This window comes from Pseudophryne corroboree, chromosome 2, assembly GCF_028390025.1.
Source record: "Pseudophryne corroboree isolate aPseCor3 chromosome 2, aPseCor3.hap2, whole genome shotgun sequence".
Taxonomy (NCBI): domain Eukaryota; kingdom Metazoa; phylum Chordata; class Amphibia; order Anura; family Myobatrachidae; genus Pseudophryne; species Pseudophryne corroboree.
The window spans coordinates 103,041,972-103,067,738 of NC_086445.1; the positions used below are offsets into that span (position 1 = coordinate 103,041,972).

The following is a 25,767-nucleotide window of genomic DNA, read 5'->3' on the forward strand; positions in this document are numbered from 1 at the left end:
ACGACTGAGAAAGTCCGCTTCCCAGTTTAGGACCCCTGGAATGAATTTGCTGATATGGTTGGCAGATGACGTTCCGCCCACTGAAGAATCCGTGATACTTTCCTCAATGCCATGAGGCTTCGAGTGCTGCCTTGATGATTGATGTACGCCACCGTGGTGGCGTTGTCCGACTGTACTTGAACAGGTCTGTTCTGTTTTAAATGCTGGGCCAAGTTCAATGAGTTGGACACTGCCCGCAATTCCAGAATGTTTATCGGGAGGAGAGACACCTCCTTGGTCCACCGACCCTGAAGGGAGTGTTGCTCCAACCTCTCAGACTGGCATCCGTCGTCAGAAGGACCCAGTTGGAGATCCAGAAGGGACGACCCTTGCTCAATCGTTTGTCCTGAAGCCACCAGCTCAGTGACAGATGGAATTTCAGAGACAAGGAGATCATTTGAGAACTGATCCGGTGAGGCAGGCCGTCACACTTGGCAAGAATCAGCTTCTGCAGAGGGCGGGAATGGAATTGAGCGTACTCCACCATGTCGAAAGCAGACACCATGAGACCTAGAACTTGCATTGCCGAATGTATCGACACTTGCAGACGAGATAGGAAGCATCGAATCCTGTCCTGGAGCTTCAGGACTTTCTCCTGAGACAAGAACAACTGCTGGTTGTGAGTGTCCAACAACGTCCCCAGGTGCACCATGATCTGAGCAGGGACCAGGGAAAATTTCTACCAGTTGATGAGCCACCCGTGGGGTTGCAGAAACTAGACATTCAGATCCAGATGGCGTAGGAGAGTTTCTTGGGAATTTGCCAGGATCAACAAGCTGTCCAGATACGGTAGGATCCTGACCCCTTGACGGCAGAGTACAGCCGTCATTACCGCCATGACCTTGGTGAAGACTTGCGGAGCCGTGGTCAAACCAAAAGGTAACGCCCGAAATTGGTAATGGAGATTGCCAACCACAAACCTCAGGTACTGCTGATGCGACACTGCAATGGGAATATGCAGGTAAGCATCCTGTATGTCCAGGGAGTCCATATAATCCCCAGGTTCCAAGGCCAGAACAATAGAGCGAAGAGTTTCCATACGAAACTTGGGAGACCCTCACATATTTGTTCAAGGACTTGAGGTTGAGAATGGTCCAGGATGACCCATTCGGTTTCTGGACTAGGAACAGCGGTAAATAGTACCCCTTGCCTCTCTGAGCCAGAGGCACCTGTACTACCACTCCAGTGTCCAGGAGGGACTGTACCACCGAATGAAGAGTTTTTGCCTTCACATGATCCGAAGGGACGTCTGTCAGGCAAAATCGATGAGGGGGACGATTCTTGAAGGAAACGGCGTAACCTCGAGTGACGACTTCCCGTACCCAGGCATCGGAAGTGGTCTTCAACCATTCCTGGGTATACCTTAGAAGTCGGCCCCCCACCCTGGGATCCCCCAGAGGGAGGCCCGCCCAGTCATGCGGCAGGCTTGTCAGTTTTGGAAGCAGGCTGACGGGCAGCCCAGGCCCGTTTGGGTTTGGGCTTATTGAGTTTGGAAGTGCGAACCTGTTTCGGGTATGTCTGACCTTTTGCTTTCCCTGAAGGACGAAAGGAGCGAAATGGGAGTACTCTTAACCTTCGGCACCGAAGGAGCAGTACTAGGTAGACATATTGTTTTAGCAGAAGCTAAATCAGCCACTATCTTGTTGAGGTCTTCTCCGAAAAGAATGTCTCCCTTAAAAGGGAGTACCTCCACGGTTTTCTTAGAGTCCAGATCCACAGACCAGTACCGTAACCAGAGAATCCGGCGATCCAAAATGGACATAGTAGAAGCCTTGGCCGCCAGAATACCGGCATCAGAAGCCGCCTCCTTAATATAATGAAAAGCTGTGACAATATAAGACAGACATTGTCTAGCATGCTCAGAAGCGTTAGAAGGCAACTCCGCCTCCAGTTCCTGAGCCCACGCTTCAACAGCCTCTGCAGCCCATGTCGCTGCAATGGTGGGCCTATGCCCACCATTAGGGTGTAAATTGCCTTTAAACAACCCTCCACACGCTTATCCGTTGGTTCTTTTAGAGACGTGACGGTAGTTACCGGCAGAGCTGAGAATCCCACCAGCCGCGCCACCTGCGAATCCACTGGCGGGGGTGTTTCCCAATTTTTACTTCGCTCCGCAGCGAGGGAGTAGCGAGCCAGCATCTTCTTGTGAGGCGTGAATTTGTTTCCTGGATTTTCCCAGGACTCCTGACGTATGTCAACTAAATAGTCAGAATGAGGTAAAACTTGTTTAACCACTTTCTGACATTTAAACCTGTCCGGTTTCTTAGGGGCAGCATCAGGCTCCGGGTCATCAGTAATTTGAAGAATGGTCCTGATAGCCCCCAACAAGTCAGGAACATCCACCTGTGAAACAGATTCCCCATCAGAAGCGTCGGGATCAGAATCTGTGGGGTCAGTACAAACGCCATCCTCATCAGACGAGGAGTCTGGGACGTTGGTGGATTGTGAGGAAGTAATAACCCGCTTAGAGGACCCCTTGGTCTTAGGCGGGCGAGGGTTAGACTTCTGAGTAGTCAGTGATTGGTTCAATTGCTGTTACTGAGCGGACAGTTGATCTGCCAACGGCGGGTTAACCGCGGGGACCATAAGCGGTTGTACCAGCACAGGAGGTCCCATAGGGGGCGTTAGTCTAGTTACCAGCATATTCAATAGCGTGGAAAAGGTAGCCCAAGGTGGGTCATTTTGAACCCCCATTGCTACAGTCCCACTTGGGAGTAAGGATCCCCCAGAACCCGAACCCTCAGCTGCTATGTTTTCCTCAAATGTGTCTGCAGCGTCACCACCACTCAAAGTGGGATCAGCCCCAGCACCATTGCCCTTTGTAGCTGACCTATCCGAAAGCTCAATGCAAGGCAACACAGTACAATATCAGTAGCACAATACCTGACAAGAACCCCCTGTGCAGTGTATCAGCACAAACAGGGAATTCCAGAGGTATATGGTGACTAAAAATCACAGCGAAAAACACACACTGAGTTTATCCTGTGAACTACCTAGATTAAATGATAAACCTGACGCACCTTGCCCCCTCAGGTTATAGAATATAAACGTTATGGTAAGAACTTACCGTTGATAACGTGATTTCTCTTATGTCCGCAGGTATCCACAGGATAACATTGGGATATTGTCGAGCGACAGCGAAAATGGCACCAACACGGTCACGAGCTTTCTGGCCTCCCAGTATGCATTGGGGCCTCCACTATATAGTCCCGCCCACTGACTCAGTCAGATCAGTTCTTTCCACAGCGATTATAGGCAGGAACATTAGGTAGAGACCTGTACAGGCGATAAGAACACACATGCACACCCTTCCATACAAGAAGGAAGAGGTTTTTAGTGTTTGTCTAGATCCTCAAATCAGATGCGTCCGGGTGGGATCCCTGTGGATACCTGTGGACATAAGAGAAATCACGTTATCAACGGTAAGTTCTTACCATAACGTTTATTTCTCTGGCTGGGTCCACAGGATTATCCACAGGATAACATTGGGCTTCCCAAAGCCATTTTAGTGGTGGGGACGCTCCTGATTGCACAGGAGGACCTTTCGCCCGAAGTCTGCGTCATGAGAGGCAAAAGTATCCAAGGCATAATGTCTGATGAATGTGTTTATGGAAGACCATGTGGCTGCCCTACATATCTGTTCTGCTGATGCACCCTGTTGTGCTGCCCAAGAAGGACCTACCTTACGTGTAGAGTGTGCAGAGACATTAGCCGGAATAGGGAGATCTGCATGAGAATAAGCTTCAGATATTACCACTCGGAGCCATCTCGCCAGCGTCTGTTTACTAGCAGGCCATCCTCTCCTATGGAATCCGTAGAGGATGAAGAGGGAATCTGTTTTCCTGATGGCACTAGTACGATCTATATAGATTTTTAAAGACCGGACCACGTCCAGTGACGCTTCTCCCGCAGATAGTCCCGATACCTGAAAAGCTGGGACTACAATCTCTTCATTCAGGTGAAACTTTGACACCACCTTTGGAAGATAACTAGATCTCGTTCTGAGAACTGCTCTGTCTGGAAAAAAACTTAGGAAAGGAGACTTACATGATAATGCTCCTAAATCTGACACTCTTCTGGCTGACGCCATTGCCAGTAAAAAAAGAACTTTAATCGTTAACCACTTAAGATCCGCTCTCTCAAGTGGTTCAAACAAAGGACCCTGGAGAAATTTAAGAACTAAATTCAAATCCCAGGGAGCTGCAGGAGGAACAAATGGAGGTTGAATATGTACTACTCCTTGGAAAAACGTACGTGCATCCTGTAGGTCAGCAATCTTCTGCTGAAACCATACAGTCAACGCTGAGACATGCACCCTCAAGGAAGCAACCTTCAACCCCTTATCCAATCCTGCCTGCAGAAAATCCAAAATTCTAGCTACTTTAAAGGCTCTTGGATTGTAATTTTTTCCAGAACACCAATGAATATAGGCTTGCCATATTCTATGATATACACGGGCCGAAGAAGGCTTTCTTGCTCTAAGCATGGTTTGGATTACTTGCTTTGAAAATCCTTTAGCCTCTAAGATAGAGGTTTCAACAGCCACGCCGTCAAAGACAGGCGATCCAGATGACTGTGACAACAAGGACCCTGCATTAACAGATCTGGACGTTGAGGGAGCAGTATCGGTGCTTCCACGGACATTCTCCACAGATCTGTGTACCAATGCCTTCTTGGCCAAGCTGGAGCTATTAGAATGGTTGCTCCTTTTGCCTGTTTTATCTTTCTCACTACTCTGGGTAACAGAGATATTGGAGGGAACAGATATGCCAGCCGAAACCTCCATTCTACTGACAGTGCGTCTACCAGGATCGCTCCTGGGTCCCTTGTTCTTGATCCGTACCTCGGAACCTTGTTGTTTAGACGAGACGCCATAAGGTCTATCTCCGGTTGACCCCATCTGTTCACCAGTGTCTGAAACACTTCTGGGTGTAGTGCCCATTCGGTTTCCTGAATGGTGTGCCGACTGAGAAAATCCGCTTACCAATTTAGTACACCCGGGACAAATACTGCGAGATGGAGTTCTGCCCACTTTAGAATGGGAGTTACTTCCTCCATCAGACTCTTGCTGTGAGTCCCTCCTTGATGATTTAGGTATGCTACTGCCGTCGCATTGTCTGAGCGGATCTGGACTGGTCTTCCTTGTAGATTGTCCTTTGCCTGAACTAGGGCCAAGTAAATGGCTCTTATTTCTAACAGATTTATCGGCAGGCGACTTTCCCTTGCGGTCCATTTTCCCTGGAACCATAGGCTTCCGAGTACCGCCCCCCAACCTTGCAGGCTGGCATCTGTCGTCAGGACTTGCCACTCTTTTATCCAAAAGGGTCTCCCCTTGTTTAAATGGTCTGTCTGTAGCCACCATGCTAGAGACCTTTTTACATTTACTGGAATCTTTATCATCTGCTTCTTTATTGTTTGATGATTTCCGTTCCATTTTGTCAAAATGAGATGCTGCAATGGTCTGGAGTGAATTGCGCATATTCCACCATGTTGAACGTTGATACCATCAGACCCAACAGTCGCATTGCTGCATGGACTGACATTGTCTGGGCTTGCAACGCTTCCTGAGCCATGACCTGCACCTTGACTATTTTCTTCTCTGGTAAGAGAACTCTCTGTAGGTCTGAATCCAATATGGCTCCCAAATGAACCATCCGCTGTGATGGATTCAGGGACGACTTCTCCCAATTTATGAGCCACCCGTGTCTCTGTAAACAAACTATCGTCTGTTGGAGATGGCTCAACAGTAAATCTTGCGACTGTGCTAAGATTAATAGGTCGTCTAGGTATGGGAATATCCTTATCCCTTGTTTGCGCAGACAAGCTGCCATAACCACCATGATCTTGGTAAACACCCTGGGTGCTGTAGCTAGCCCGAAGGGCAGAGCTTGGAACTGGAATTGTTCCTTGAGGATGGCAAACCTGAGGTAACACTGATGTGATAGTGCTATAGGCACATGTAGGTAAGCATCCCGCACATCCAGAGATACCATATAGTCTCCCGGTTCCATAGCCAACATTATGGAGCGTAACGTCTCCATGTGGAACTTCGGGATCCATATGTAATTGTTCAACATCTTCAGATTTAGAATTGGTCGATATGACCCATTTGGTTTCTGGATTAGAAACAGATTGGAGTAATACCCCTGTCCCTTTTGTGATGGAGGTACTGGGACAATCACACCTGACTGCAGTAATTTTTGGACTGCTTCTTGCAGGGCATTGGCCTTCGACTCTATACGAGATGGGCTGGTGCAAAAAAATCTTTGAGGAGGCTGCCTCCTGAATGGGAACCCATACCCCTGAGATACTACCTTCTGCACCCAGGTATCGGTTGTTGACTGTTGCCATGTGGGTGCAAATTGCAGGAGTCGGCCCCCAACCCTGGAATCCTCCAGGCGGAGGCCCGTCTCTTCAGGCTGAGGGCTTTTGTTCAGGTTTGGAAGCTGGCTTTTTGCTAGCCCACTGTTTCCTACCCCTGGATTTAAACTGGGGTTGTTTAGGCTCCTCTTTACCTTTCGCTTTGCTTTGCCAGCGAAATGAGCGAAATTTTAAACCCTTGGACTTAGGGTTGTAGGTAGCCGGAAATCTGACCTTCTTCGATTCAGCCTCTGACTCTAGGATATCCGATAAAGGTTTTCCAAATAATATATTACCCACGAAAGACAATGCTTCCAATTCCTTTTTGGACTCCGCATCTGCCTTCCAGGTCGGTAGCCAGACTGCTCTGCGAGCGACTACTGCCAGGGCTGAAGCTTTAGAAGCAACAGTGCCTACATCAATGGCTGCTTCTTCTAAATACTGGGCAGATTGTCTTAAACGGCAAAGACGATCCTCTTGCTCCCTAGTAGGAGAGGGGATGTCATTCTCTAGTTCCTCTATCCATTCGCCCATTGCCTTTGCTACCCAGGCCGAAGCCATAGCAGGTCTTACCACTGCACCCACAAGAGAAAAAATATTTTTCAATAGGCTCTCTACCCTCCTGTCTGTGACATCATTCAAAGAGGTAGATGACAGTGGCAAAGCAGATTTGTGCACTAGTCGCAGAACATGTGCATCTACTTTTGGAGGAACTTCTCTCTTCGAACAATCTCCAGCAGGAAATGGATAATAAGAATCCCATCTGCTAGGAATCTTATACTTTTTCCCGGGCGCTGCCCAAGACTCATCCATCATTTCCGTCAACTCCTCTGACGCTGGAAATTCAGCTTTCACTGACTTTGTTCGTTTGAATACAGGTGCTTTTGCTTTTAACGCTGTCTTGGCTGGTTCTTCCAGAGAAAGCACAGCCTTTACTGCATTAATGAGTTCAGCTACATCATCTGAACTAAAGCTCTGCGACTAATCATCATACGGAGTTGAATCTATTGTTTCCGCATCATCATCCGATGTATCCTCTTGTGTAGTCTGCCATACAGACGTATCTGTCTTAGTCTTACCTACCCCTTGGTTGCTTGTAGAGGCTACTGGAACCAAACCATAGGAAGGGAGCTGCATGTATGGGTTCATAGTGTAACCTAACCCTTGAGGTGGTGCTACTGGAGCTAACCTGTCCGCTATTGAAGACAGAGTCTTTGCGAACATATTCCATGGTGGCTCTACTGGAGGTTGAACTAACTCCTGTTTTTTACTTCGCTGAAAAGCGAAACAGTTTGCACACAAACCCTCATAAGTGACCAATTGAATCATATCAATTACCCCTGACTTACAAGATAAGCATGTTAGGGCTGTAGGAGTGCTTGACAAATTCTCCTCATCACTTTTGCCGCTCACAGACATTTTTTCTGATATTGACTACACAATTTTGTGACTGAACCACACCCTATAATCAGTATATAGAGGTGAAATCAATCTGACCACAGTGCACCTGATTTGAGGGTCAGAACAGGACTGACATTACACAGAAAAGTCAGCACACATACTAGCAGTCAGTCACATGTTAAAGCATTAGACATTGTCATATGAGAATACAACCTCCATAATAACTTATACATAAGTAGGAAAATTGTACTTCTGTTTAACTGGTTCTTTTTCAACATAACATGCAGAAAACACAGTAATATACAGGTCTCATATGCAATAGGTACTAAAAATTAACAGTGCACACTAAGAAGTAGAAGGAATTTTTAGTACTGTATACCCTGCCTCCAGGGAGCGGGATACAGGGAGACTCACCACACTTCCATATCCAAGCAAAGACGCTCGAAAGACGCTGAGTGGATTCAGACGCTACTGGTGTACACTGCCGCTCTTGGTAACTGATAACGGACACGGACGCTCACCAACGGACACGGACGCTGAGCGACTCCACGTGCATGCAGACACTAAAGGCCTGCGACTCGGTCTAGGCGGGTTTATATCCAGTGTACACAACCGCAGCGTCTAAGCTGCGACCGAGTACCCTCGTGGTAGCGTCTGAGCCGGAAGTGAGGTCATTCAGTTCATGAAACGAGAGACCCGCGGGAACTGGCCATGAACTCGGAGGAGGGACGGCCAGGAGAGCGTCTGAATCCCCCTGTTGACTTAAACTCCCAGGATCGCGGCCTCACCTAGTCCTGGCGCCTATGATCCCCGGAGCATTGCGCTGTCACACTCGAGATGTTCGGCGCATCAACACGCTGTTTGTAGTCTCCACCAAATCAGCGTAGCTGTGTCCTGACCCCTCTAGTAAGAGGAAGTCCATATACTCACTGTCTCCCCATGCTCCGGCCACAGCCTGGTAACGTCTGCTGAACCTGCTAGAACATCCGACACAGACGCCCGTCGAGACAGCACTGTACCGCGAAGGTAAGCGTTGTTGCGACCCGGTGGGGAGTTGTTGGGGCGACTCTTTCTAATACACGTTTAAGACGCTGTTAAGAGAAGTCGCTCAAACCAAAACAGTAAGTCTATAAAAATAAAGTAATGAAAACTTGAGGCTGCTTTCACAGCAGCCCTGTGACCATGCGGCTCCCTGCCGCACCAAGCAAAAAACTGATCTGACTGAGTCAGTGGGCGGGACTATATAGTGGAGGCCCCAATGCATACTGGGAGGCCAGAAAGCTCGTGACCGTGTTGGTGCCATTTTCGCTGTCGCTCGACAATATCCCAATGTTATCCTGTGGATAATCCTGTGGACCCAGCCAGAGAAATAGGGATAGCAATCTGAGTGAGATGCACGAAATGGAGGTCACACAGCAGCTATATGCACACACATAGAGTCACAGTTTGTACAATGCAGAAATTATGACATTCAATAAAACTGCACTGGACTAGCAATACAGAGTAGTACTATGTATAGCTATACACTCAATATATATAACAATGCACAGTAAGAACTGGATGTATATCACAGGGTACTTGTACTATATAACCCTGACTAAATGCACTCTTTCTTAAATAACACTGTCAGCAGACATGTAGAATACTTAATGTCAGGAATCGGCGTTCAGCAGCAGCTCACTTACCAGCGCGCTGGTGTGCAGGCCTCCAGAGGTCACAGCCCCAGTCGCGGCTGCGTGAATGCACTGTCCGCGAGCGTGATGTCCATTGTCGCTATGTACCCCTGAACCTCATCCAGAGTGTACCCCGCTGTGTGCTGGCGTTTGTACCGCATGGGCGCCGCCATGACACCTGCGCTCAGCTGACCTGAACATCCAATCCTGCAGTGTGTCTGCACACATGATCCTGGTAACCAATCACTGCACAGCAAGGGGTATAAATTCAGGTCCGTGCGCGGTCACATTTCCGATCGCATTTCCAAGCGACCGTCCCTGTGTGTGATTAATAATAGATGACAGCGAATACTGGTGATAAGACATGATCATTATCAGGTAAAATATGACAACAGGGAGTACGGTGTCAGAAATGAGCTAAATCCAGATCATCTCTATAATACAGAAAACACCAGTGACCCAATGAATACAGACATTTTTTGGCATACCACTAAGCCTCATAGCAAGTATCGCTAATCTGAAAGAAAATATGACCACACCATACACAAGACACAGCACAGACTCTAATCCATGCTCTCATTATCTCCCGCATTGATTACTGCAATATAGTCTCCTCACTGGTCTTCCCAAAAATAGTCTCTCACCACTACAATCCATTCTGAATGCAGCTGCGAGGCTGATTTTCCTCGCTAGACGTTCATCGTCTGCAGATCCTCTCTGTCAGTCCCTCCATTGGTTACCGGTATTCTACCGTATTCAACAAAAAATACTTTTACTTACATACAAGGCCATTAACGAAACTGCTCCAACATACATCTCTTCACTCATCTCAAAATATCTCCCTACCCGACCTCTCCGCTCTGCACAAGATCTGCGTCTCTCATCCACACAAATTACTTTCTCCTACTCAAAATTACAGGACTTTATCCGGGCTTCACCCACTCTGTGGAATGCCCTCCCATGCACATTAAGACCCTAGTCTCCAAACGTTCCCTGAAAATTCACCTCTTCAGACAAGCTTATCAAATTCCAGACCCACCCACATAACCTTCAGTGCTTCCCTATCAATTACATCCCCTCTGTACAGTCCACACATAACCTCACATATTTTCTTTCTTCACTTTCCCATCCTCCTGACCCCAGGCCAACATTGCTGTGTGACCATATCATGCAGCCCATTTGCAATCTGGTGGACCATTATGCAACAGATAACACCTATGTGTATCAATGCCTATTTCCCTATAGACTATAAGCTTGCGAGCAGGGCCTTCCTACCTCTATGTCTGTCATTACCCAGTTTTGTTTTATTACTGTTGTTCCAATTGTAAAGCGCAACGGAATATGGAAAGAAAGAAAGAAAGAAAGAAAGAAAGAAAGAAAGAAAGAAAGAAAGAAAGAAAGAAAGAAAGAAAGAAAGAAAGAAAGAAAGAAAGAAAGAAAGAAAGAAAGAAAGAAAGAAAGAAAGAAAGAAAGAAAGAAAGAAAGAAAGAAAGAAAGAAAGAAAGAAAGAAAGAAAGAAAGAAAGAAAGAAAGAAAGAAAGAAAGAAAGAAAGAAAGAAAGAAAGAAAGAAAGAAAGAAAGAAAGAAAGAACCCAGCTCTAGCTGGGTGTAGTGTGAGTGGCCGGCGGCCGGGATCCCGGGGGCCAGCATACCCGGTGCCGGGATCTCGATCGCCGGCATACCGACAGCTGGGCGAGCGCTAATGAGCTGCGCTGCGCTGCGCTCGCCAAACTATTCATTCTTCCCCCCAGGGGGGTCGTGGACCCCCAAGAGGGAGAATATGTGTCAGCATGCCAGCGGTCGGGATCCCAGCGCCGGTATGCTAGTCATCAGGATCCCAGCTGACGGTATATTGAAGACCACCTGCTCTAGCTATCAGGTCTTATTAAAACAGACAAAAAAAAAAAGTGGCGTTCATGCAACAGCAGTATCTTTGGGTGCAGCTGCTGTACAAAAATATATCAATGCTGCAGGAACCATCTTGTGTAATAGGCACATCCTGACGGCTTCTCTGATCTGCTGCTGTGTACGAAGACTCAGCATCGGATCATCTCCAGAAGCATCAGACATTTGAGTAACCCTCGGTTACTTTGGATGGCCGGTGCTTTCACGCTGCCATAGCCAGAAAACTCTGGCCACAGCACGACTATAAAACGGGGCCGACACGCCACTGTACTGTAAAACATTCATAGTTGGCACTCACGTCCCGCCCCCAAACAGTTGACTCACAGGCTGTGGCTTAGGGGGGCACTGAACTGATCTGCACATGTGCAGATGCTTCCATGGAAGAGGCCGATTAGACAATATGGGGTTGTGTAAGATGTGGGAGTGCAAGTTGTGTTCTGGGAGACTCCATGGCAAAATAGAAAACCAACACAGAGATGAACACCTGGCCAGACAAAATGTGAGTGGAATACATGGAAGTGAGCTCAAAACACTTCTGAAGTGTCGGTCTGGTATTTAACGGAAGAGGGTGGCATAGGGTGTATCCACTAGTGTAATATCGCTTTTCTACCCACAGCTGCTAAAATCATTATCAACTTCCTGTCTAGCTGTGGAATACTAGATTGTACTGTCAAGGAGCCAAAAACAGCCCACTGTGACGTATCTCAGGAGGGATTACCAAGAAGAGATCAGTTCAGGAAACCGCAATCGGCATACCGGCAGTTGGAATGCCGACACTGGAATCCTGACACTGCTCGGAATGCCAGAGCCGGCATCCCAACATGGATCTAAACGTCTGCACCTGGATCCCAAATGCCGGAATCCCGAACGAGGTCTGCCGGGACTAGTCACTGGTAAGCTCTTCACATGCGATTTTTAGCAGTAGCCGTTTTGTAAAAATAGTTATTTCAGCCTCATAGTAAATTAGGCCCTTAATGCCTACTTGCATGGAATCGCTATTACATCAGAAATGCAGAAACTTCCATCAGCTCTTACCTGTCCTTCATGGCCTTTTTAGGTGGAGTCCAGTATTGGTGCTACAGGGTTATTAAAGGAACTACAGGGCCTAAGTTCCTCTTCTACATTATTATTCGAATAAAGACAGTGGGGTAAATTTACTGAGATGGGAGTTCTATTTAAGATGGGATGTTGCCCATAGCAACCACTCAGATTCTTCTTCTCATTTATCTAGCACCTTCTTGTAGATAATACCTGGAATCTGATTGGTTGCTAAGGGCAACATTCCATCTTAAATAGAATTCCCATCTTAGTAAATTTACCCAGTGTGTAATGAGTGGAAGCTAGTCACTGCCAGCTCGGACCCAGAACATAAACCTGCTCCCATTCTGCCACATCAGACGTTTATTGATGTCTGCTCATTCTGGGCTGCGGAGTATGCACCTTAGTGGACAGCAAGGGGACACAATTGTTGGTATTGGTGCCTCACAGCCCTGTGGACATGGGTTTGATCTGTGTACAGTTTGCATGTTCTCCATGTGCTTGCATGGGTTCTCTCTGTGTGTACCCCCTAACACTATGAAGACTCCTACCTGCCACAGTTTTCTGCAATGTACTGTAAATTACTACTCCCTGCCCCAATGTGCCAAGCTTTTAGGTCAGTAATTCCCTCTAACAAACTCTTGTTCTTTATTTTGCAGACATGAAAGATTCCTCAGGAATTGACAATTTTCTTCTGAAAGCAGGAGTCAAAGCCATGCGACTTTATTACAAAACAATTATAGTGTGCAGAATATAGAGATTATGGGTATGTGAAAGTACTAAAAAATAAGAATTTACTTACCGATAATTCTATTTCTCGTAGTCCGTAGTGGATGCTGGGGACTCCGTCAGGACCATGGGGAATAGTGGCTCCGCAGGATACAGGGCACAAAAGTAAAAGCTTTAGAATCAGGTGGTGTGCACTGGCTCCTCCCCCTATGACCCTCCTCCAAGCCTCAGTTAGGATACTGTGCCAGGACGAGCGTACACAATAAGGAAGGATTTTGAATCCCGGGTAAGACTCATACCAGCCACACCAATCACACTGTACAACCTGTGATCTGAACCCAGTTAACAGCATGATAACAGCGGAGCCTCTGAAAAGATGGCTCACAACAATAATAACCCGATTTTTGTAACAATAACTATGTACAAGTATTGCAGACAATCCGCACTTGGGATGGGCGCCCAGCATCCACTACGGACTACGAGAAATAGAATTATCGGTAAGTAAATTCTTATTTTCTCTAACGTCCTAAGTGGATGCTGGGGACTCCGTCAGGACCATGGGGATTATACCAAAGCTCCCAAACGGGCGGGAGAGTGCGGATGACTCTGCAGCACCGAGTGAGAGAACTCCAGGTCCTCCTCAGCCAGGGTGTGCCCCTGACCAAGTAGCAGCTCGGCAAAGTTGTAAAGCCGAGACCCCTCGGGCAGCCGCCCAAGATGAGCCCACCTTCCTTGTGGAATGGGCATTTACATATTTTGGCTGTGGCAGGCCTGCCACAGAATGTGCAAGCTGAATTGTACTACACATCCAACTAGCAATCGTCTGCTTAGAAGCAAGAGCACCCAGTTTGTTGGGTGCATACAGGATAACAGCAAGTCAGTTTTCCTGACTCCAGCCGTCCTGGAAACCTATATTTTCAGGGCCCTGACAACATCTAGCAACTTGGAGTCCTCCAAGTCCCTAGTATCCGCAGGTACCACAATAAGCTGGTTCAGGTGAAACGCTGACACCACCTTAGGGAGAAACTGGGGACGAGTCCGCAGCTCTGCCCTGTCCGAATGGACAATCAGATATGGGCTTTTGTGAGACAAAGCCGCCAATTCTGACACTCGCCTGGCCGAGGCCAGGGCCAACAGCATGGTCACTTTCCATGTGAGATATTTCAAATCCACAGATTTGAGCGGTTTAAACCAATGTGATTTGAGGAATCCCAGAACTACGTTGAGATCCCACAGTGCCACTGGAGGCACAAAAGGGGGTTGTATATGCAGTACTCCCTTGACAAACTTCTGGACTTCAGGAACTGAAGCCAATTCTTTCTGGAAGAAATTCGACAGGGCCGAAATTTGAACCTTAATGGACCCCAATTTGAGGCACATAGACACTCCTGTTTGCAGGAAATGTAGGAATCAACCGAGTTGAAATTCCTCCGTGGGGGCCTTCCTGGCCTCACACCATGCAACATATTTTCGCCAAATGCGGTGATAATGTTGTGCGGTCACCTCCTTCCTGGCTTTGACCAGGGTAGGAATGACCTCTTCCGGAATGCCTTTTTCCCTTAGGATCCGGCGTTCAACCGCCATGCCGTCAAACGTAGCCGCGGTAAGTCTTGGAACAGAGATGGTACTTGCTGAAGCAAGTCCCTTCTTAGCGGCAGAGGCCATGAGTCCTCTGTGAGCATCTCTTGACGTTCCGGGTACCAAGTCCTTCTTGGCCAATCCGGAGCCACGAGTATAGTTCTTACTCCTCTACGTCTTACAATTCTCAGTACCTTAGGTATGAGAAGCAGAGGAGTGAACACACACACCGACTGGTACACCCACGGTGTTACCAGAACGTCCACAGCTATTGCCTGAGGGTCTCTTGACCTGTCGCAATACCTGTCCAGTTTTTTGTTCAGGCGGGACGCCATCATGTCCACCTTTGGTCTTTCCCAACGGTTCACAATCATGTGGAAGACTTCCCGATGAAGTCCCCACTCTCCCGGGTGGAGGTCGTGCTGAGGAAGTCTGCTTCCCAGTTGTCCACTCCCGGAATGAACACTGCTGACAGTGCTATCACATGATTTTCCGCCCAGCGAAGAATCCTTGCAGTTTCTGCCATTGCCCTCCTGCTTCTTGTGCCGCCCTGTCTGTTTACGTGGGCGACTGCCGTGATGTTGTCCCACTGGATCAATACCGGCTGACCTTGAAGCAGAGGTCTTGCTAAGCTTAGAGCATTGTAAATTGCTCTTAGCTCCAGTATATTTATGTGGAGAGAAGTCTCCAGACTTGATCACACTCCCTGGAAATTTTTTTCCTTGTGTGACTGCTCCCCAGCCTTTCAGGCTGGCATCCGTGGTCACCAGGACCCAGTCCTGAACGCCGAATCTGTGGCCCTTTAGTAGATGAGCACTCTGCAGCCACCACAGAAGAGACACCCTTGTCCTTGGAGACAGGGTTATCCGCTGATGCATCTGAAGATGCGATCCGGACCATTTTTCCAGCAGATCCCACTGAAAAGTTCTTGCGTGAAATCTGCCGAATGGAATCGCTTCGTAAGAAGCCACCATTTTTCCCAGGACCCTTGTGCAATGATGCACTGACACTTTTCCTGGTTTTAGGAGGTTCCTGACTAGCTCGGATAACTCCCTGGCTTTCTCCTCCGGGAGAAACACCTTTTTCTGGACTGTGTCCAGAATCATTCCTAGGAACAGCAGACGTGTCGTCGGAGACAGCTGCGATTTTGGAATATTTAGAATCCACCCGTGCTGTCATAGAACTACTTGAGATAGTGCTACTCCGACCTCCAACTGTTCTCTGGACCTTGCCCTTATCAGGAGATCGTCCAAGTAAGGGATAATTAAGACGCCTTTTCTTTGAAGAAGAATCATCATTTCGGCCATTACCTTGGTAAAGACCCGGGGTGCCGTGGACAATCCAAACGGCAGCGTCTGAAACGGATAGTGACAGTTTTGTACCACGAACCTGAGGTACCCTTGGTGAGAAGGGCAAATTGGGACATGGAGGTAAGCATCCTTGATGTCCAGGGACACCATATAGTCCCCTTCTTCCTGGTTCGCTATCACTGCTCTGAGTGACTCCATCTTGATTTGAACCTTTGTATGTAAGTGTTCAAATATTTCAGATTTAGAATAGGTCTCACCGAGCCGTCTGGCTTCAGTACCACAATATAGTGTGGAATAATACCCCTTTCCTTGTTGTAGGAGGGGTATTTTGATTATCACCTGCTGGGAATACAGCTTGTGAATTGTTTCCAATACTGCCTCCCTGTCGGAGGGAGACGTTGGTAAAGCAGACTTCAGGAACCTGCGAGGGGGAGACGTCTCGAATTTCCCATCTGTACCCCTGGGATACTACTTGTAGGATCCAGGGGTCCACTTGCGAGTGAGCCCACTGCGCGCTGAAACTCTTGAGACGACCCCCCACCGCCTTTGAGTCCGCTTGTACGGCCCCAGCGTCATGCTGAGGACTTGGCAGAAGCGGTGGAGGGCTTTTGTTTCTGGGAAGGGGCTGCCTGCTGCAGTCTTCTTCCCTTTCCTCTACCCCTGGGCAGATATGACTGGCCTTTTGCCCGCTTGCCCTTATGGGGACGAAAAGACTGAGGCTGAAAAACAGTGTTTTTTTCTTTATACGGCAATACTTCCATGTGCCGTTTGGAATCTGCATCACCTGACCACTGTCGTGTCCATAAACATCTTCTGGCAGACATGGACATCGCATTTACTCTTGATGCCAGAGTGCAAATATCCCTCTGTGCATCTCTCATATATAGTAATGCATCCTTTAAATGCTCTATAGTCAATAAAATACTGTCCCTGTCAAGGGTATCAATATTTTCAGTCAGGGAATCCGACCAAGCCACCCCAGCGCTGCACATCCAGGCTGAGGCGATCGCTGGTCGCAGTATAACACCAGTATGTATGTATATACTTTTTTAGGATAGTTTCCAGCCTCCTATCAGCTGGCTCCTTGAGGGCGGCCGTATCTGGAGACGGTAACGCCACTTGTTTTGATAAGCGTGTGAGCGCCTTATCCACCCTAGGGGGTGTTTCCCAACGCGCCCTAACTTCTGGCGGAAAAGGGTATAACGCCAATAATTTTCTATCGGGGGAAACCCACGCATCATCACACACTTCATTTAATTTATCTGATTCAGGAAAAACTACAAGTAGTTTTTTCACACCCCACATAATACCCTTTTTTGTGGTACTTGTAGTATCAGAAATATGTAACACCTCCTTCATTGCCCTTAACATGTAACGTGTGGCCCTAATGGAAAATACGTTTGTTTCTTCACCGTCGACACTGGAGTCAGTGTCCGTGTCTGTGTCGACCGACTGAGGTAATGGGCGTTTTAAAGCCCCTGACGGTGTTTGAGACGCCTGGACAGGTACTAATTGGTTTGCCGGCCGTCTCATGTCGTCAACCGACCTTGCAGCGTGTTGACATTATCACGTAATTCCCTAAATAAGCCATCCATTCCGGTGTCGACTCCCTAGAGAGTGACATCACCATTACAGGCAATTGCTCCGCCTCCTCACCAACATCGTCCTCATACATGTCGACACACACGTACCGACACACAGCACACACACAGGGAATGCTCTGATAGAGGACAGGACCCCACTAGCCCTTTGGGGAGACAGAGGGAGAGTTTGCCAGCACACACCAAAATGCTATAATTTTACAGGGACAACCTTATATAAGTGTTTTCCCTTATAGCATCTTAATATGTAATAATATCGCCACAAAAATGCCCCCCCTCTCTGTTTTAACCCTGTTTCTGTAGTGCAGTGCAGGGGAGAGCCTGGGAGCCTTCCCACCAGCAGTTCTGTGAGGGAAAATGGCGCTGTGTGCTGAGGAGAATAGGCCCCGCCCCCTTTTCGGCGTGCTTCTTCTCCCGTTTTTCTGACAACCTGGCAGGGGTTAAATACATCCATATAGCCCCAGAGGCTATATGTGATGTATATTTTGCCAGCATAGGTACTTTCATTGCTGCCCAGGGCGCCCCCCCCCAGCGCCCTGCACCCTCAGTGACCGTTGGTGTGAAGTGTGCTGAGAGCAATGGCGCACAGCTGCAGTGCTGTGCGCTACCTTAAGAAGACTGGGAAGTCTTCAGCCGCCGATTTCTGGACCTCTTCTCTCTTCAGCATCTGCAAGGGGGTCGGCGGCGCGGCTCCGGTGACCCATCCAGGCTGTACCTGTGATCGTCCCTCTGGAGCTAGTGTCCAGTAGCCTAAGAAGCCAATCCATCCTGCACGCAGGTGAGTTCACTCCTTCTCCCCTAAGTCCCTCGATGCAGTGAGCCTGTTGCCAGCAGGACTCACTGAAAATAAAAAACCTAACAAAACTTTTACTCTAAGCAGCTCTTTAGGAGAGCCACCTAGATTGCACCCTTCTCGGCCGGGCACAAAGATCTAACTGAGGCTTGGAGGAGGGTCATAGGGGGAGGAGCCAGTGCACACCACCTGATCCTAAAGCTTTTACTTTTGTGCCCTGTCTCCTGCGGAGCCGCTATTCCCCATGGTCCTGACGGAGTCCCCAGCATCCACTTAGGACGTCAGAGAAATATGATTTTGTAAAGATCGGTCCAAAGTAGCGTCACTCACGCGTTTCAGTTTAAATTTACTCACAAAACGCATCAACATTATCAGTTTGAAAATGTTGCATATCCCCAGTCACCTGCAATATATACCAAGCTAGTGCCAAACAGTATACAAGCTTGTGTGACCAATCTTCTAAAGCAAAATGAAAGCATATTAATAAATACCTTACCTGCTGTATCTGCTCAAGTCGCTGACTGACATCATTCAGCATCCACGTGTCTTCACCACGCAACCGTCTCTGCTCTTTTCTCTTTTCTTCTTTTTCATACTCTTCTTTAGCCTGTAATAAAGAAAGCAAAGTTAACATCTTTCCTCAAACTTAATAGTTCCAAAACAGAATCAATTGTATTTCCACCAACCAACCTGATATTTCTATCACTGTTGAGAACTCGACAATCAACCCTACCCCACAAGCTCGCTGTCTAGGTGTCATCCTTGACTCTGATCTGTCCTTTGTTCCCCACATTCAATCTGTCTCAAAGTCATGTTACATGTATCTAAAAAACATATCCAAGATACGGCCATATCTTACAAAAGACACTGCAAAAACTCCAATCCATGCTCTCATTATCTCCCACATTGATTATTTCAATAGTCTCCTGACCGGTCTTACCAAAAAGAGACTCTCACCATTACAATCCATTCTAAAATGCAGCTGCGAGGCTAATCTTTCTCGCTAGACGTTCATCGTCTGCAGATCCACTCTGTCAGTCCCTCCATTGGTTACCTGTATTCTAACGTCTTCAATATACAAAACTTTTACTCACATACAAGGCCATTAACCAAACTACACCAATGTACATCTCTTCGCTCTTCAAAAGATTTATAGGGGTCATTCCGAGTTGATCGCTCGCTAGCTATATTTTGCAGCGCTGCAAACAGATAGTCGCCGCCTACAGGGGAGTGTATTTTTGCTTTGTAAGTGTGCGATCGCATGTGCAGCCGAGCGGTACAAAAAAAGTTTTGTACAGTTTCTGAGTAGCTCAGAACTTACTCAGTCGCTGCGATCACTTCAGCCTGTTCTTGCCCGAAATTGACGTTAGACACACGCCCTGCAAACGCCTGGACACGCCTTCATTTTTCCAACCACTCCCAGAAAACAGTCAGTTGCCACCCACAAACGCCTTCTTCCTGTCAATCTCCTTGCGCTCGGCTGTGCGAATGGATTCTTCGTAAAACCCATCGCTCAGCAACGATCCGCTTTGTCCCCACACGGCGCGCCTGCGCATTGCGGTGCATACGCATGCACAGTTCTGACCTGATCGTGGCGCAGCGAAAAATCCTAGCGTGCGATCAGGTCGGAATGGCCCCCCTTTGTCTCTCATCCACACTCATTCCTTGCTCACATTCATGACTTTCTTCGGACTGCACCCACTCTGTGGAATGCCCTCCCATGCACAATAAGACTCTCCCATAGTGTCCAAACCTTCAAGCATTCCCTGAAAACTAACCTCATCAGGAAAGCGTATCAAATTCAAGAACAGCCCACATAACCTTCATAAGCTTTCCTATCCAGTCACATTCCCTCTGTACAGTCCACACATATCCTCTCTTTCTTCACTTTCCCTTCCTCCTGGCTCCAGGCCATCATTAGTGTTCGCAAAATAAACGTTATAGCGCATTTTTACGCGCTACAGTGCACAAGGGACTCACTTTTTAAATATGCTGGGGTCCTGCAGGACACGCTGTGAATCAGTCCTGCGTGTGCCTCAGCCAATACTGAAATGCTATTGGCTGAGGCGCACACAGGACGAGTGACTCACAGCGCATCCTGCAGGACACAATCGTTCCCCATTGCCCGCCTCCCCTGTAAGTCACCGCCAGCATGTTCCCAAGGCGCCTTCTAATACGTCCGTCGTCCTTCCTTGCCTGACAGCGCGCCGCTCAGTCAGCACTATGCTGTGTGACAACTGCACAAACCAAGATCACTGTCTGGGGCCGGCACATACTGTATGTAACGTTGCTGACTACCCCCAGTATAGAGATCCTGGGCAGGTACACATTATATCCCCTGTACATAAAAAATAATAATAATTATGTGTATGCGTGTGTGTACCCTGCTGTGTGCAAGAAACGGCATTGCCCTCCCCCCATGCAAGAGAGGGGCGTGGCTTCACGGGGAAGGGGCGTGGCCACAAAATAATACCAATTCATACTACGGTGCACAGTAGTCTCCATTATTCAAATTATGCTGCACAGTAGCGCCACTACACCAGGTAGAGCCCCTTTTACACATTACAGCAGACAGTCCCCCTTTTTACACATTACGGCAGACCGCGTCCTCTTTTTACACATTACGGCAGACAGCGTTCCCCTTTTACACATTACGGCAGACAGCGTCCCCATTTTACACACTACGGCAGACAGCGCCCCCTTTTTTACACACTACGGCAGACAGCGTCCTCCTTTTTACACATTACGGCAGACTGCGTCCCCCTTTTTACACATTACGGCAGACTGCGTCCCCCTTTTTACACATTACGGCAGACAGCGTCCCCCTTTTTCAGAATAGAGAGAGAGAGAGGGGCACTGGTAAGGGTGGCACTGCTGAGTAGTAGACAGGGCACTGGTAAGGGTGGCACTGCTGAGTAGTAGACAGGGCACTGGTAAGGGTGATACTGCAGAGTATTAGACAGGCACTGGTAAGGATGACACTGCTAAGTAGAAGAACTGCACTGGTAAGGGTAGCACTGCTGAGTAGTAGACAGGGCACTGGTAAGGGTGGCACTGCTGAGTAGTAGACAGGGCACTGGTAAGGGTGGCACTGCTGAGTAGTAGACAGGGCACTGGTAAGGGTGATACTGCAGAGTATTAGACAGGCACTGGTAAGGATGACACTGCTAAGTAGAAGACATTGCACTGGTAAGGGTAGCACTGCTGAGTAGTAGACAGGGCACTGGTAAGGGTGGCACTGCTAAGTAGAAGACTTTGCACTGGTAAGGGTGGCACTGCTGAGTAGTAGACAGGGCACTGGTAGGGGTGACACGGAGTAGAAGAGGGTGCACTGGTAAGGGTGGCACTGCTGAGTAGTAGACATGGCACTGGTAAGGGTGGCACTGCTAAGTAGTAGACAGGGCACTGCTGAGTAGTAGACAGGGCACTGGTAAGGGTGACACTGCTAAGTAGAAGACAGGGCCCTGGTAAGGGTGACACTGCTGAGTAGTAGACAGGGCCCAAGTAAGGGTGACACTGCTGAGTAGCAGACAGGGCACTGGTAAGGGTGGCACTGCTGAGTAGAAGACAGGGCACTGGTAAAGGTGACACTGCTGGGTAGTAGACAGGACACTGGTAAGGGTGGCCCTGCTGAGAAGGCAGGACACTGGTAAGGGTGGCACTGCTAAGTAGAAGACATTGCACTGGTAAGGGTGGCACTGCTGAGTAGTGGACATGGCACTGGTAAGGGTGGCACTGCTGAGTAGTGGACAGGGCACTGGTAAGGGTGGCACTGCTGAATAGAAGAGGGGGCACTGGTAAGGGTTACACTGCTGAGAAAAAGACATTGCACTGGTAAGGGTGGCACTGCTGTGTAGTGGACAGTGCACTGGTAAGGGTGACACTGCTGAGTAGTAGAGGGGGCACTGGTAAGGGTGACACTGCTGAGTAGAAGAGGGGGCACTGGTAAGGGTGGCACTGCTAAGTAGAAGACATTGCACTGGTAAGGGTAGACAGGGCACTGGTAAGGGTAGTACTGCTGGATAGTAGACAGGGCACTGGTAAGGCTGGCACTGCTTAGTGGACAGGGCACTGGTAAGGGTGGCACTGCTGAGTAGTAGACAGGGCTCTGGTAAGGGTGGCACTGCTGAGCAGTAGACAGGGCCCTGGTGAGGGTGGCACTGCTGAGCAGTAGACAGGGCCCTGGTGAGGGTGGCACTGCTGAGCAGTAGACAGGGCCCTGGTGAGGGTGGCACTGCTGAGCAGTAGACAGGGCACTGGTGAGGGTGACACTGCTGAGTAGAAGAGGGGGCACCAGTAAGGGTGACACTGCTGAGTAGAAGAGGGGGCACTGGTAAGGGTAGACAGGGCACTGGTAAGGGTGGCACTGCTGGATAGTAGACAGGGCACTGGTAAGGCTGGCACTGCTGAGTAGTGGACAGGGCACTGGTAAGGGTGGCACTGCCGAGTAAAACAAGGGGCACTGGTAAGGGTGGCACTGCTGAGTAGTAGACAGGGCTCTGGTAAGGGTGGCACTGCTGAGTAGTAGACTGGGCCCTGGTGAGGGTGGCACTGCTGAGTAGAAGAGGGGGCACCGGTAAGGGTGGCACTGCTGAGTAGTGGACAGGGCTCTGGTAAGGGTGGCACTGCTGAGTAGTAGACTGGGCACTGGTGAGGGTGGCACTGCCGAGTAGTAGAGGGGGCACCGGTAAGGGTGGCACTGCTGAGTAGAGGGCAGAGCACTGGCATGGCTGGCAGCGCTGAGCAGTGACAGGGGGTCTGGCAGAGGTGGCTAGGGATGAAAGTCAGCCAGTGCTTCGGATAGAGATACATCAGTAGCGGCAGTACCTGGCTCAGCAGCTGCTCCCGGGCTCTCCTCTTACTCTCTTTCCTCTCCTCGATACTCCGCACAGTTTCAAAACTGCTCCCGTACGCTGCCATCACTCTGCTGCCGTACAGCGAGACACATATGGTCGCAAAGCGTTAAACATCAGCTTTCTGGCTGTCGCAAACCGTCCTGGCCCGAACCGATACAGTAGTAGATGGATCCCCTTCAGTAAACGTACAACTGACGTCATCAGGAGTAGTCAGATCATGTGATCATACCATGTGACCGCTTTCAAATAAATTGCATACAAACCATACTTGCCTACCTGACCCTCTCCATGAGGGAGAAAATGCTCTGTTCCTGGACTTTCCTGGTAATGTATGATTGCCATCACCTGTGGTGAGCTAGTTAATTGATAAGAAAGGTGGTTTCACCACAGGTGATGGCAATCATACATTACCAGGAAAGTCCAGGAACAGAGCATTTTCTCCCTCATGGAGAGGGTCAGGTAGGCAAGTATGATACAAACTATCTCCGCTGCAGCAGCTGCTTGCTGGCGGCACAGGCTGACAGTCAGACTCAGAACGAAGCTGATGGGCATGTGGGAGTGCAGGCTGCTGGTGGTGGGGCATGTAAGGGAGACGCTGGGGCAATTGGGCACACAGGGGGGCATGTCTGTGGCTCCTCCCCCTGACGGAAAAGGTCCCTTAGGCTACTTGGATCTAGCATCAACCGTCAGGGCAATGGTCGGCACAGGAAAAGGGTGACACGATTTTTTTTTATTTTTTTTAAATAATCATTTTCAACTTTTTCATACTTTACCAGCCACGTTGACTACGATTGAGAATAGGAACATGCAGCAAGAGGATGCGGTGCACTAATTGTTCTCAGTCCTTTTAAGGAGAAAACAACATCGAATTAAAAAAAAAAAAAAAGTAGTGCGTGTTGACCCTTTCCTGTGTCAACTTTTTACCATGTCGACCATTTGGGGTTTAACTAGACACTGACTTTTTCAGGTCAACACAATGATCCACATCCAACACTAATTATATCCTACTAGGTGATTCATCGCGCCCTACGGGCGCTCTTCACACCGTCATAAGGGGCTACACCGCCTTAACCCTTGCACACCCTTGTGGCGTGCAATATTTTTATTATATGGAGTATTACATCAGGGCCGAAACTAGGGGGGGGCTAGGGGGTCACGCGCCCCGGGCGCTGGAGCGAGGGGGGCGCTAGGGAGTCTGTTTCCACAGCCAAAATTCTTTGAGGGCAGCGGGCACTGTGCGCGATGCTGTCACACGCATCACGCATTGAGGGAGGAGAGGGAGAGAGGACGAAGAGTCTGGCAGCGGCTAGCAGGTTTGAACAATGCCGCGCGGGACTGATGAGGGCATGCTGGCTGCAGTCAATGACAGTGAATGAGTCACTGTCACTCACGCTGCAGCACTGCAGGCTCCTCTGACAGGGGAACGTCCACAGCAGTCTCCGGCAGCCCTGAACAGTGCACACAGCCCTCCCCCATGCCTGGGAACAGGGGGAGGGACACAGTGCAGCAGCGCGGACTTTGAACGAGGGAGAACTGGAGCCGACCTGTGACAGAGATTTATGAGGTATGTTTCTCTGCCAGACAGCTCCCCCTCTACAACGTGTGTGTGTGTGTGTGTGTGTGTGTGTGTGTGTGTGTGTGTGTGTCAGTGTGCATCTGGTCCCTATACAGTGTGTGTGTGTGTGTGTGTGTGTGTGTCAGTGAGCATCTGGTCCCTATACAGTGTGTGTGTGTGTGTGTGTGTGTCAGTGTGCATCTGGTCCGTGTATACAGTGTGTGTGTGTCAGTGTGCATCTGGTCCGTGTATAAAGTGTGTGTGTGTGTCAGTGTGCATCTGTTCCGTGTATACAGTGTGTGTGTGTGTGTGTTTGTCAGTGGCATCTGTTCCGTATACAGTATGTGTGTGTCAGTGTGCATCTGTTCCGTATACAGTGTGTGTGTGTGTGTCTGTTTGTCAGTGTGCATCTGGTCCCTATACAGTGTGTGTGTGTGTGTGTGTGTGTGTGTGTGTGTCAGTGTGCATCTGGTCCGTGTATACAGTGTGTGTGTGTGTGTGTGTGTGTGTGTGTGTGTCAGTGTGCATCTGTTCCGTATACAGTGTGTGTGTGTGTCAGTGTGCATCTGTTCCGTATACAGTGTGTGTTTGTCAGTGTGCATCTGTTCCGTATACAGTGTGTGTGTGTGTGTGTGTGTGTGTTTGTCAGTGTGCATCTGGTCCCTATACCGTGTGTGTGTGTGTGTGTGTGTGTGTGTGTGTGTGTGTGTGTGTGTGTGTGTGTGTGTGTGTGTGTCAATATGTTCATATACAATCTGTTTTTGTGTCAGTGTGCTCCTGGTCTGTGTGTGTGTGTGTCAGTGTGCCCCCTATATGTAATGTGTATACACGGCTCCTCTGTGCTGTAATGTGCATAAGTATCTCCTCTGCGGTGTAACGTGTGGGATTATATATTTTAATTGTATTTTAATTATAATTGTCTTTTTTTA

The 25,767-nt window shown here is 48.7% G+C and overlaps 1 protein-coding gene across 2 annotated transcripts in view; it reads right to left on the reverse strand.

Moving 5' to 3' along the window:
• The window catches only part of CWF19L2 (CWF19 like cell cycle control factor 2), a 370,293-nt gene extending 346,785 nt beyond the window's left edge, over positions 1-23,508 (reverse strand). Inside the window, exons 1-2 of one of the 2 annotated variants that reach the window (XM_063951573.1) lie at positions 23,255-23,508; positions 18,924-19,034 (exon numbers count right to left, since the gene is read on the reverse strand). In XM_063951573.1, the coding sequence (XP_063807643.1) occupies positions 18,924-19,034; positions 23,255-23,347 (204 nt within the window). In that variant the 5' untranslated portion in view covers positions 23,348-23,508. The remainder of the gene's footprint in view (positions 1-18,923; positions 19,035-23,254) is intronic. The other variant, XM_063951572.1, reaches the window with a different exon arrangement.
• Positions 23,509-25,767: the final 2,259 nt, after the last annotated feature.